Source organism: Equus przewalskii, chromosome 25 (assembly GCF_037783145.1).
Source record: "Equus przewalskii isolate Varuska chromosome 25, EquPr2, whole genome shotgun sequence".
Lineage (NCBI taxonomy): Eukaryota > Metazoa > Chordata > Mammalia > Perissodactyla > Equidae > Equus > Equus przewalskii.
The window spans coordinates 19,581,060-19,594,588 of NC_091855.1; the positions used below are offsets into that span (position 1 = coordinate 19,581,060).

Consider the following 13,529-nt stretch of genomic DNA (forward strand, 5'->3'; position numbering starts at 1 on the left):
GCCAGGAGGCCACTGGCTGTGTGTTTCCCCAAAACTCTCCTTCCGTTTCTTCACTCTCTGCTCAAACCCCGAACAATACCCCAGCAGGGACAGGACTAAGCGCAAACTCCTTGGCTCCCCACCTTTCAACAACGGACCTGCAATATCAGCTTCACACTCCCTTCCTGATTCCACCTCCCCTGCGATCCTTACCACCCCTGAGCTCCAGCCCGCGGACCTTGCATGGTCCCACCTGCACCCCTTTGCTCAGCCTGTCCTTCTGCAGAGGAGCCCTTCCCACCGCCCTCTGTTTGACCAAAGGCTGCCCATTGCTTAAGGCCTGACTGAAGCCCTCCTCCTCCACGCAGGCTTCCCCCAGCACCCTGGGCACAGAGCTCTCCACCCCCAGAGCTCCTGGAGAATTCTGGCTTTTTCTGTACCCTTTGTTTGGCACCTAATAATGGAAGGCAAGGGAAATGAAATGTTCCATGATGATGTCCTCCTTCCTGTCCATCGTCCCTCTATGTCCAGGACTGTGCATTCCTTGAGGGCAGGATCCTGCCCTCATACTCTGCTGTCTCACCCATAGCACCCCATGAGGGGTAAGGGCAAAAAAACATTGATGAATTCGGATGGAAGGGCAAAGAGAAGTTTAGAGAGTGAAACTGAGCTCTGAGGGCGGAAGAGAAGGAGGGACGTCTGACTATGAAGAAAGGACTAGAGCCAGTTTCCCGTCCCCTCCACCACGGTGCCAGCGCCTGCCATACAGGGGACCCGGGGCACCTCCCAGTCCCGTGCCGCCCCCACCCCGCACTCACCCAGCTGGTTGGAGAGAGGCAGTGTGAAGGTGGACTGCCTCAAGGGGCCCCCCAGTGGGGCCCTGTGGCGGGAGCCCCTCTCTGAGGGCTCCCTGTCCAGCTTTGGGGCGGGCAGATGGCAGAACTTCCCGGTGGAGTTGGTGGGGCACCAGCACTCGTCTCTGCCGATGCAGCGGCCGCCGTTCAGGCAGGGGATCTGGCAGAAATCTACGACAGTGACCTCAAGGTGACCGGAGGTGGAAGAACATAGCAGTACCCACCATGTGGCCGGTGGGTGACAACAGAGGAGCAGGGGGAGCAGGACCCCAAATCTGGAGGCTTGGGGAACCCAGCACCCCCTGGAAGGCAGAGACTCTCCAGGAGGCCCGGAAGGAAGAAGGGTAGACAATAACCAGCCTTTGCCTTTCTACAAAGACCTTCCACGCCTTTCCTCAACCCCACAATAACCTGGGGGGCAGGGGAGCAGTGGCGCTATTAACTCCCTCACTTCTCTGTGGAGAAAACTTGGACTCAGAGAGGTTATGTGACTTGCCGAGAGTCACACAGCTAGGCCATGGCAGAGCTGGGTGAGGACTCAGCTTTCTGTGTGACTGGGGACAAATCACAGAAGCCACGGTGTGAGAGCAGTGGGCTTCCTTCCTGCAGAAGAGCTGGGCTCCTGCCCAAGGCAGGCCCGCCCTCTGTACCCCCTGCCCTCCCAGGGTCAGCCGGAAACCATCTGGGGGGGGAAGGGACTCACAGATGCGGAATCCAGACTTAGGGTCATGCCCATGGCCGCCTTGGCTATACAGGGTGGTGGTGTCGCCACGCTCACAGCTGTTGGCACAGTGCCCCCGGGCACAGGTCTGCTTGCAGATGGTGGGAGTGAAGACAATCTTGATCTTCTTGATTTTCTCCGTGAGGTTCAGCCCTGCAGAGAGAGGGCTTGGGTCCAGGGGGCAGGGCTGAGAGGCACAGCTAGGACCTCCAGAGGCTGGTCAGAAAGGCCCATGGGACCAGGGGTGAATCCATCCCAAGGGCATTTGCTAAGCACCTACGGGCTCCATATCCCATGGTGGGGGCGGGGTCATATCTTTGAGAAGCTCACAGTCCAGCATTTATTGAGCGACGCCAACATACTGGCCACTAAGCTCAGGCTTTATGCACATTAACTCTCAACCCTCTTGAGTGAGGATTATTTTAGGTTGAACCATTAGAAATTGTCATTTCTGTAGGTTGAAATGGTTGAATATAGGTGATGTTCCTATATCCATCATAATATTCCCATTTCACAGTTAAGGAAACGAGGTCCAGAGAAGGTTGGGTTGCCCCACGTCACACAGCTAGCAAGTCTGCAGCGGGGCTTCGAACACAAGGGCAGAGAACTGAGTGGAGCTCAGACTTGCAGGAGTGAAGTTTTCTAAGAGAAGTAGAGGAAGATAAAGCCTGAAAGAATGATTAGAGTCAGGTTGGGGGCCCTAACCGCCAGAACAAGGATCGGGCGCTTCATTCGGTTGGTAGAGGGAAGTCATCGAAAAATTCAGTAAGAGATCAAAGAGGAAGTGGGGGGCCTAATGCCCTCCCAGCTGGGGGGTGCAGGTGGATGGGGGGCAGGGAGACCAGTTGGCAGGTCATTGCAACAGTGCAAGTTGAGGTCACTTCACTTAATATGGGTGGCGACGGTGGAAATATAAAGGAGGGGTACATTCAGTGTAGGGAGCCCAGGAGGGGAGCTGGAAGGCAGACGGGTTGAGGAGGGAAGTATAAAAAGTCTATGTAGGGGGCTGGCCCCGTGGCCGAGTGGTTAAGTTTGCGCGCTCCGCTGCAGGCAGCCGTGTTTCATTGGTTCGTATCCTGGGCGCAGACATGGCACTGTTCATCAAACTACGCTGAGGCGGCGTCCCACATGCCACAACTAGAAGGACCCACAACGAAGAATATACAACTATGTACTGGGGGGCTTTGGGGAGAAAAAGGAAAAAATAAAATCTTTAAAAAAAAAAAGTCTATGTAGACCACGCGTTCAAGAAACTAGACTGTGTTGGCAGGAGTGATGGAGAGAAAGCCAGAGGGAAGTGGAGAAATAACTCTGTGTGTGTGTGTGTGTGTGAGAGGGAGAGAGAGAAAGGGAATCAGAGGGCTGCAAGCAGGTGCATATGCTGATGAGAAGGGGCTGAGAGAGGCGACAGGTTGAAGGGGGAGGAGAGACGGGGCGAGAGGAGGACAAGTCATGGCCTAGCATTCCAGAGGAACAAGAAGTGAGGTGTGCCTTAGACAAGAAGAGGGACACCTCCTTTTCAAGATGACAAGAAAGGCCACCCACTATAAAAAGGACTGAAGTACTGATGCGTGCTACAACACGGATAAACCTCAAAAATATTATACTGAATTGTATCAGACACAAAAGGCCACACGTTGTATGATTCTGCTCACATGACATGTCCAGGATGTGCAAATCTATAGAGACAGAAAGATTAGTGGGGCCAGGGACTGGGGGCAGAGGCGAATAGGGAGTGACTGCTTCATGGGTATGGGGTTTCTTTTTGGAATGATGGAAATGTTCTAGAATTAGATAGTGGTGACGGTCACACAAAATTATGAATATACTAAAAATCACTGAGTATACACTTTAAAATGGTGAATTTTATGTTATGTAAATTTCACTTCAATTTTATTTTATTTACTTTTTGAAAGATTGGCACCCGTACTAACATCTGTTGCCAATCTTTCTTTCTTTCCCTTTTTTTTTCTTCTTCTTCTTCTCCCCTAAGCCTCCCAGTATAGTTGTATATTCTAATTGTAGGTCCTTCTGGTTGTGCTACATGGGACGCCACCTCAGCGTGGCCTGATGAGCAGTGCCATGTCTGTACCCAGGATCTGAACCGGTGAAACCCTGGGCTGCCGAAGCGGAGTGCGTGAACTTAATCGCTCGGCCACAGGGCCAGCCCTCACCTCAATTTTAAAAGGAAAACAGAGACAGGAGGTCAGCTCGGGCACAGATTAGGTGAGGGAGTGGCGTGTGTGGTGGGACAGACAGGCAGACAGGTGAGGGGCTCCCTGGGAGGCGGCAGGCATGTCCACGTGCTGATGGGAAAGCAGGGGCAGCTGGAGTAGCCGTTCTGAGGAATGAGAGAGAGAGAGTGTCCAGGCGCACAGGGAAGGACTGAGGCGCAGCGAGCAGAACCAGAAGAACATGTGGAGGCGCGAATCCAAGGGATGCTTGGTTCCCTTCTCCAGGAAGCAGAGGCCCAGCTGTAGGTGCTAATGAAGCAAGTGGTGGGGTTGGTCCAGGGGATCGGGATGTGCAGGAAGGAGGAGGTGGTAGGACCAGGCCTGGGAAGGTGAGGGTCATGGCTGCATGCGAAGGAAGCAAAGGCTGGACAGGTGACAGATGGGGTGGAAATGGAGCACTCCACGTCCAAGGGTCTTAAGGGGGCTAAGTGCTGACGGCGAGTTTGGGACCTCTGGAGCCCGGGACAAAGCAGGCGCTCGACAACCGTTTGTTGATTGACTGAAAGCATGAGGGACAAGGTGACGACTCGGCCCCTCTGTGAGAGTGGAGGGGGAAGCAAAGGTGGGGAGAAGAAGGTCAGAGATTTAGATGTCCTGTTCTTCCAAGATCCCGAGACCAGGTGTCCTTACCCCAGGGGGATGACAGGGGGTCCAGATATGCTGCCTGCTGGGCGCCATCCCTCCTCTCAAGGCCTGGCCCCGCGGGCAGGGCGTTGGAAGTCAGCTGGCCACTAGCCGCAGGGGCCGGGTACAGTCGGACTGTCCGGGACAGCCCCACGTGTTGCTGGGAGGGCTGGGTCTGGCTGAGCCCACTCAGGGTCCTGTGGAGACAACCGTGACATGGGGTTTGCATCCTGGGAGCGGTGTCTCTGTGCCCTCTCTGTTCAGGGTGCTCCCCACCCCTGCCTCTGCACGGAAGAGTGCTCTCTGTTTGGCTCCCTTCTTGCCAACTCCTGGAAAATGGAGGTGCCCTGACGCAGGGGGAATGAGCTAGCTAGTTCAGTGGGAATGTCTACTTCTCTGTGGAATCACTGAGCTTTGGCTGGTTATTCTGGACAAGTCACTTAGCCTCTCTGGACCTCAGGGCCCTCGACTGCAAAATGTTAGACTGGTCCCATGTAGCTCTGACATTGTAAGAGTCTTCAAGACTCTTATGGACCAGTGTCTGCCCCCAAACTGAGTCCTGTGCCTACTCCCTGCCAATTCTTAATACAACTCTTCATACAAATACCTGTGGAATAGGTGCCCAATAAATACACATTCACAGATTGATTCAGGGGTGGAGCCTAGAATATCCTTCTCGCTTATTTTATTGTAAAAATAGTATAACAACAATATTCAAGGAGGAAAAATGAACCCATCATCCTCCCTAACACAGCAAATACTTTTTCCATTTAACATTTGCTCAAGTTTGTTCTTACACTATTGTCATCACCCATAGATACAATTTAAATTCTGATTTTTTACTAAACATTAGATCATACTTTATACAATTCCATAATTTTCATATTTATCATCTTAATTGCTACATGACAGTCTATCTGAAGACCAATCACAATTTATTCAGACATTGTTCTGTTACATATTTAGATTGTTTTTAACTGTGCACATCCTTACTCATTCAGCTTTTTTCTTCTGTTAAAATATTCCTTTAGTATAGGGGGATTCATTATGCTATTCTATTTTATTCTGTATGTTTGAAAAATTCTTATAATAGAAATTCTGAAAAGGATTATTATTTTAGGATTAATTCCAAGGACTAGAATGACATATCAAAGGTTATAAACATTTATGGCTCTAAGTACACACGAGTCTATTGCTTTCTGAAAGGGTCACATAAAAACATATAAATGTACCACTTACAGCACAATCTCGCCAGCATAGCATATTATTTATATATATCTATATCTATATATATTTTTTTTTTGGTGAGGAAGATTGGCCCTGAGCTAACATCTGTTGCTAATGTTCCTCTTTTTGCTTGAGGAAGATTGTCACTGAGCTAACATCTGTGCCAATCTTCCTCTATTTTGTAGTGGGATGCTGCCACAGCATGGACTGATGGGCAGTGTGTAGGTCCACTCCTAGGATCCGAACCTGTGAACCCCGGACTGCCAAAGCAGAGCACATGAACTTAACCACTATGCCACTGGGCTTGCCCTGCATATTATTAATTTTTTATACTTTGCTAATTAAATAAGCATAAAATGATACTTCAATGCTGCTTTTATCTCCCTTTTTTATTACTCCTGACGTTTACATTTTTTTCATACATCTATTTGCCACTTGTCAAAAGTTTCTGCTCATATCCTTTGATATCTTAAATATCTGAGTTTTCTCATAAATTTGAACACGTCTTTATGTGTTTATTGTTAGGCAGTGCATTCTACAAAGCAGCCTCCACTGTTGATACTCTGTCGCTGTCACAATGTGTATGAACCACTGCTTACACGACAGTGTCTGGACTGTGGTGGGCGTGAACACATTAAAGCTGAGAGGGTGATTACTCGCCCAAGGTTAGACAACAGATAAATCAGGGCCCGGGATTCCAACCCAGGGCATTCCAGCCCAGAGCAGGATGGCAGCTCAGCCTAGAGCCTCTGCTCAGGCCAGAGGGGTGCTCCTCCCCCCAGTAGGTCCCACCCCTATCCTCTCCACTGGATTCCTTGCCCACATGGGCTAAGGTCCGGGGACCCTCTCCCTCTGCCATCCTGACTCCAGTTCTGTTGGCTCAGGACTTGGCTCCCGTGAGCATCAAATATTGCTCTTCCTTCTGGTGCTACCAGCAGCAAATCCTCACCCTGACAGGCCCCAACCATGCCTCACCCTGCTTCCCAAGTTTAGGGGCTAGAGTGAGAGAGAGGCCCTGTTAGCCACCCTGAAGCTCTTGGAGCTGTAATGGACCAGCATTGGGAGCCCAAACCCCGAGCATCTGCTCCTCATTCCCAGGAGAAGGTCAGCACAACCAGCTGCAGCAGAAAACACAATCCTTTCAACGCTTCCAAGAGGGTGCCCGAGAGAGGGGGGTGAGCCGGTGGGTCAGTGGAGCCTCCTCCTGGTGGTAGCAGGCTGGTACCACAGCTCACCTTAGTGCCAGCGCCACAAAGCACCAGAGAGAGGTGGAGGGAGTAGCGCGTGCTCTGCCCAGACCACCTGGTACTTTTTTGAACTTGACCCTGACAAAGAGCCCTCCAATCTGGTCCAGATGGAAAATCAAAGGGTTCTTTGTTGGCCCTTTGTTGTCATTGTTGTTATTGTTGCTGTCGGTTGTTTTTCTAATTGGAACTCGATGCTAATGGCCCCAAGATTCCTGAGTTCAAATCCCTTAAGGGCCAGTGGTTAACTTTGCAGAGAAGAAAAATAACAAAAACAAAAACCCAAGTATCCCCTTGTCGTGGTAGATAGGAGCTGGCTGTACAGAGGAGAGAGGGCAGGATTTGGGCCAGGCAGATGTCAGTTCCACCTCTTGCTGGCAGAATGGTCTTGAGCAAGTCACTTAGCTCGCCTGAGCCTCAGATTCCTCATAAGTAAAATGGGAACAGCGACATCCACCTCACTGGGCCGCTGTGAGGACTAAGAAGGACAGAGAAACCCTGTGATTACTTTGCAAATATTAGTAAATGATCACAGGTTGAAAACTACGCCAGAATTTTAAAATCACATGAACAAAGAAAAAAACATACTAGATACAGTTCAGACAAAATACGTCTCCTGAAGCCCTAAAAATTCTTCTTCATCTAAGGGAAATAAAAGATTCCCCCCCAAAATCTTGTTATACTGTTTAAGCATCCTTACCTATAAAGGGCCAGAGCCTAATCTGGTGTCAACACCTTTTTAACAACCAGAGCTTTCTGAGCCCCATCCATTGTCATCTATTGCTATGACGGAGATTTGGGGTTAAATGACAGAAATCAAAAAGTCCTGCCTTCTGAGGGGCTCGCAGCAGAGCAGAGGAGGGAGCCCTGGTTCTTGGATAGGTCCTACCTCTTATGCTGAAAGCACCCTTTAAGGACACAGCTGTCTCCCTTCATAAACCCCAGCCCAGTCCTTGGGGTGGCCAGGGAGGGAGGCCCTCTGTGTGTGGAGGGCTGTGGGCTCTCAGCTCAACTCTGGCTCCCAGAGAGTGGTGGCAATAGAGGCAAGCAAAAGCTTCACTGAGAAGGGGACTTTCTTGGGCCACAGTCCCCCCGGGAGAGGCTCCATCCACTCCCAGCCTTGGAAGAGCTGCTACAATTTCATTGAAGGACAGGGGTTCTCAGACATGCGTAGCACAAGAACAGAACTTGCTATCTCTCGAGATGGTTCCAGGGAAGTCCTGGCAAAGCTTCCATGATGGATCAGAACAGCCATCCCTAGACTTCAGGATTTCATGAGTCAGTAAAATTTTGAAACAAATTTAAGGGAACAGCATAAAGTTGCCAACTTTTTATTTAAGACATTAAAACGCACACAACTACCAATTACTGCCACCATAATTTCATGAAAGAAAAGACATTTCAGTGCCCAAAAGAAACATTTGAATAAGCTTAACTTTATGGAAGTCTCACCACATGGACTTTATTTTCTTCATAGACCAATGAAAACTCCATCACAGACCAGCATGGAGCCAAGGAGGAGCCACTGGGTCACGTGATCCACCAAGGTCTGTTCCAGCCTGAGGACTCCTGGGCTCTTTCAACCAATTTGGGAAGAAAAACTTCCCATCCCAGCTGGCTGGGATCTGCAGGCCCAAGGGAAAACTGCCTGGACAGTGCATACCTACAATGATGCCACTTGGTTAAATGTGGTGAGCCCACATCCTGCCCAGCATGCCGAGGTTTTCAAACAGCAATGGAGAGACAGGTGGGTGACAGGCCCCATGCCCTCCACGCCATGTAATTTGCACCCTAGCCCGGCGGCTTCACTCTCGTTTATAAATTGGGCTTCCAACTACGATTTGATTTGAAAAGGGTTCTGCTGCTAAAAGAAAGTTTAGAAACATCACTACAAGGTGCATATATAGTTATAGCTACTGTTTATTGAGCACTGAGCCAGGAGCTTGAAATGCATCATCTTAGCGACATTATTTTATTAAATGGCAAAGTAAGTTGCAGAATAATATGGATAGTATGCTTCCCGCTTTGTGTTTTAAGAAAAACTCTCCCTTTTCCCCTATAGATACAGCATAGGAAAAGTCTGGAACAATCTGTAAACAGTGGCTCCCTTTGGGAATGAGAGTGTATGTGTAACTAGCGTTTTAAACTTTGTATGTTTCTACATTTTTGGAATATTTTCAGGAAAAATTTTTACAGTAAATATGCATCATTTTGTAACAGAAATAAATCTCTATTTTCCCCAGCAACACCGCTTTATAGATAAGAAAACTGAGGCTCAGGAAAAGCATGGTAAATGTGTGCAAATAAATAGACTCCAAGGTGGACTGTGATGGCTAACAGAGTTCAGATGAAAGAAAGACCGTGACATTTGAGCTGGAGCTTAAGAGATGGCTAGAATTTTCACAGTCCAAAATGAGGAGGAAGACATTCCACATAAGAAAAATGACGTAAGAAAATGCATGGAGGTGGGAAGCATGGGCCACATTTAAGGAAGAATAATGAGTACCATTAATTATAGCAGAGGATGGGAGAAGGCTGGAGGGAAATAACATCCATTCAGTGCGGGCATCATGCTAGGTGTTTTACATAATATATCATTTACTTGTCCAAACAACCCTATGATCAAAAACCTCTGCTTGGCCAAAACTACCTTAAACAAAGTAAAAAGGCAGATGACAAAACTTGAGAAATATGTGCAACTCATATCACAGACAAAGGACCAATCTTCATAATACATCAAGAGCTCTTAAAAACAGACAAGACAGACCAACAGCCCTCAAAGAAAAGTTAGCAAAGTGATATGAACGGTTTACAGGAAAAAAAAATACATGTTTTTTTAAACACATGAAAATATGCCCAACCTTTCTCATCCTAAGAGATGTGCAAATGAAAACTACTCTGAGGTAGCATTTTTTTTATCCATCAGAAATCCAAAAGTTTAATAGTAGACTAATTTGTTGAAATAGACTGAAACAGTCACTCTCAGATATTGCTGGTAGGAATGTAAACTGATACAGCCCTTATGGAGAGAGCAATGTGGCAATGTCTATGCACACCACAATGCATCTTCGCTTTGCCCCTGCAGGTTCACCTCCGAGACTATGTTGCCCATAAACCTTTTGTGGTGGGCACTGCCTGCCCAGGTCCCCTTTGCAGCTGGTGCACCCCGGCTGGCTTCTTCTGAGTCGTCCTATTGGATGATGGCAACTACCTGACAAACTCCTCCCACCACCATGACCTTGAAGCCAGTGACTGCCTTCACGGAAGTTCAAAGGCCCAGCCCCCTTGCTTTAAGGTGGGACAACTCTGCAAGCTCCACCTTCAGTCAGGCCTTGGCTTGATTTCCTGGGAACCAATCCTCGCTTGGCTCTTTCCACCTTGCCCTTCTGCTTCCCTCCCTCCCTTAGCACTCCCCAATAAATCACATACACACCCAGATCCATGTCCCAACTCCACCTCTAGGGAAATCTGACCTAAGACACTCGTAAATGTCCAACATGATGGATGAACAAGATTATTCATAGCAGCACTATTTTGTAATAGCAAAACATTTCGTAAAGAGTAGAAACAACTTAAGTGTCCTTCAGTAGGGGGTTGGTTAAACAAACCAGGATACATCCACAGGATGGAGTCATATGCCCTCCAAACAGAAAGAAACAGCTCCTTACATTTCCCTTACATGCGCAGGGAAAGCTCTCCAAGATAGATTGAAAAGTGAAAAAAAGCCCAAATCTGGCCCACTGACTGCTTTTGTACGAACTGTGACCTAACAATGGTTTTTTATAGTTTTAAATGGTTGAAAAAAATCAAAAGAAGGATAAGATTTCATGACATGAGAAAGTGATACAAAATTCAAATTTAAGTTTCCATAAATAAAGTGTAGTTGGAACACAGCCACACTCATTGCCTACGACTGCTTCTCCTCTACAACGGCAGAGCAGAGCGGTTGCAGAAACCATATGTCGTACATAGCCTAAACTATTTACTATCTGGCCTTTTATGGAAAAAGTGCTGACTCCTGGTGTGGGGCATATAAACTTTTGTGTAATAAAAGAGAAGATAAGGATATGTGTTACATATATTTGCATATTCATAAAGCAACCTTGGAAGGATACCCTGGGAATTAATAACGGTGGTTACCTACGGGTATGTGGGGGTAGCGGGTAGGGGATCGGGGGAGGGAGTGGGAAGTGGGTGGATGGGGAATCAACTGGTGTTACAGTTTAATGAATGTGGGCTCTGTGCCAGGCTCTGGCCCAACAATGCGCATCACGTGCATTATCTCATGTAGGCCTCTCCATAACCCTAAGAGTTACTCATTATCCTCATTTTACAGTCAAGAAAACAGAGGGTAGGGAGGTTCTATGCCTTGCTGAAGGTTGCAGAACTCCCAAGTACAGAAGCCAGGTTACCAAACCAGCTAATTTCATCCTAAAGCCAGCCCACCATTTGGTGTTTCTTTTTTTCCCATTTCACAGATGAGGACACTGAGGCTTTGAGGGATTAAAGAGGAATAGGTTCGGGTCCATGTGGTGGAGAGCCTGAAACATCGGGGAGGTGTCTGGCCTGTACTGAACGGGTGAAGGAGAGTCCCTGGAGATGTTGGAGCAGCCCACTCTCTTTCACTCATTCAAGGAGCACTTACTGAGAGTCTGCCACATGCCAGGCACTAAGGCCCAAGAATGGCAAAGACCCCCTTACCCTCTCTGATCCAATGGAGGCTGGGCAAAGGGACCAGCGCTCCAGCAAAGATGTGGGGGTACAAGGGGAGCCACCTATTAGCTTTGAGATGCTTGTGATCTTCAAGCGGGTCTAGGACATGATGGAATGGGCCTTTTCGAATAATTATTACTCTGGTGAAAGATTACCTGATGGTGGATGGACCAGAGAGGGGAGGGCTGGAGGCCAGCTGGAAAGCTTTGGCTGTGGTCTAGGCTAGCAGGGACCAAGGATGGGACCAAGAAGAAGTCATGGATTCAAGAGATATTTAAGACATAGAGAATTCCCAGCTGTGGCTTAGACAAATGGGTGGAGGGAGTTCCAGGAGCCAAGATCTCAACTGAGAGATCCAAGAAGTGGCTCAGTTTTGGACATGTTGGGTGTTGAGCGCCTCACGATGGCTCTGCAGATGGAAACACCCAGAAGGCAGCACTCAGGCGAGAGAAGGGGCTGCCTGGGGAGTCATCCATGTGGAGGAGGGGGTTACAGAGTGTAGGGGAGGGATGGTATCCCTCAGGGAGAGCCTGCAGAGTAAGCCACTTCAGAGCTCCCCCTGCCCCTGGCCTGAGGTGCTGACTCTGCTAACGCTTCCCAGTTTCAAGGAGGATAGCGTGTTAATGAACAGACTGGTCTCAGTTTGAGATTTTGCTCCCGTAAATTCGTCTCCAGCCTTTGGCGCCTGCTCCCACTTGTCTGCTAGCACACGATAAAACAAATGAAAAAGCAGTAAACGAATATTAACAGAAAAACGTGGCAACAGATCGTCACACTGCGCTTGACAGCTTCTTCTTTTCACAGACACGTGTGTGTGCCTATAGCAGGGTTCTCATTTTGCACACACACGATCATCATACTTTCTGCTAATAAAACTGTTCCCAGCTCTAATCACAGAATTAATTACATTGATAGCTCATGGTATTCCTTAAGACTTCCAGGCGCTCTGACACCTAAACTTTGAGAAATACAGGAGTGAAGAAAGAATAAGAGTGGAGGAGCAGGCCTGGGAGGCACCAATGCTTGAGGGCAGACAGAGGAAGAGGCTGTGAAGGTGCCAGGGAGGGAGCGGCCAGAGAGGCAGGAGGGGAGCGGGAAGAGAGCCCCAAGACAGGAGGGCATTCCCAGAACTCCGTCTCTGCTTCTGGCCGGAGGCAGAGGCTGTTCCTTCCTGTGACTGCAGGCCCAGCTCATTACAGGTGAACACGCCCTGGCACCTCCCAAGTGGCTCGGTCTCCCCTGAGAATCTGGGTGCTGGTAGGGCAGGGGGAAGCCCTCGCAGGCTCTGCTCTTCCTCTCCTCGCAGCTGGCCAGGCAGGCCTCACGCTCAGGCCGTGGTCAGATGGCCCTTGTGCTGAACTTCCAGGGACACACGATAGTGTTTCCAGACATCCTGCTGCAGCCCCTGCCACAAATCTGCCCTGCCCTTGGGGGGAAAGGACGCACCCAGTCCTGGTGGGTGAAGGGGAGGGGATGCTGTGGCCTTGGTGATGCATAGCCTGGGGGCTGGGCAGGTGAGACCCAAGCTGCGCTAAGACAGCGGCCATCACTCTCCAGCCTCTGGGTATCAGAGGTGCCAGGTTGGTGAGTGCCCAGGTGTCATTGTGAGGAGGGGACGACTGGAACCCTGCCTCATTTGTCCTAGACAATAATAATGAGAATTCTCTGAGCACTAATTCTGTGCTGTGTATTGATTGTTACACTGGCATGATGTTCTCTACTCTTTACAACCACCTTAAGAGCTAAGCACTGTTATTAACCCCATTTTTCAGAAAAGGAAACTGAGGCACAGGAAAGTTAAAGAACTTGTCCAAGGCCATTCATCTAGAATCGTGCTGTCCAATAGAACTTCCTCCGATGGTGGAAATGCTCTATAGTCTGTGCTATCCCATACACTAACCACCAGCGATCTGTGGCTTTTGAGCACTTGGAA

The 13,529-nt window shown here is 48.9% G+C and overlaps 1 protein-coding gene across 6 annotated transcripts in view; it reads right to left on the bottom strand.

The window, feature by feature from the left end:
• LTBP2 (latent transforming growth factor beta binding protein 2) overlaps positions 1 to 13,529 on the bottom strand; it is a 100,837-nt gene that overhangs the window by 48,479 nt on the left and 38,829 nt on the right. For all 6 annotated transcript variants that reach the window (XR_011532946.1, XM_070593917.1, XM_070593916.1 and 3 more), the window contains exons 4-6: positions 4,419 to 4,609; positions 1,537 to 1,707; positions 798 to 1,004 (exon numbers count right to left, since the gene is read on the bottom strand). Coding sequence is in view for 5 of the 6 variants with exons in the window: in XM_070593917.1 (XP_070450018.1) it covers positions 798 to 1,004; positions 1,537 to 1,707; positions 4,419 to 4,609 (569 nt within the window). In the remaining variant the exon portion in view is untranslated. The remainder of the gene's footprint in view (positions 1 to 797; positions 1,005 to 1,536; positions 1,708 to 4,418; positions 4,610 to 13,529) is intronic.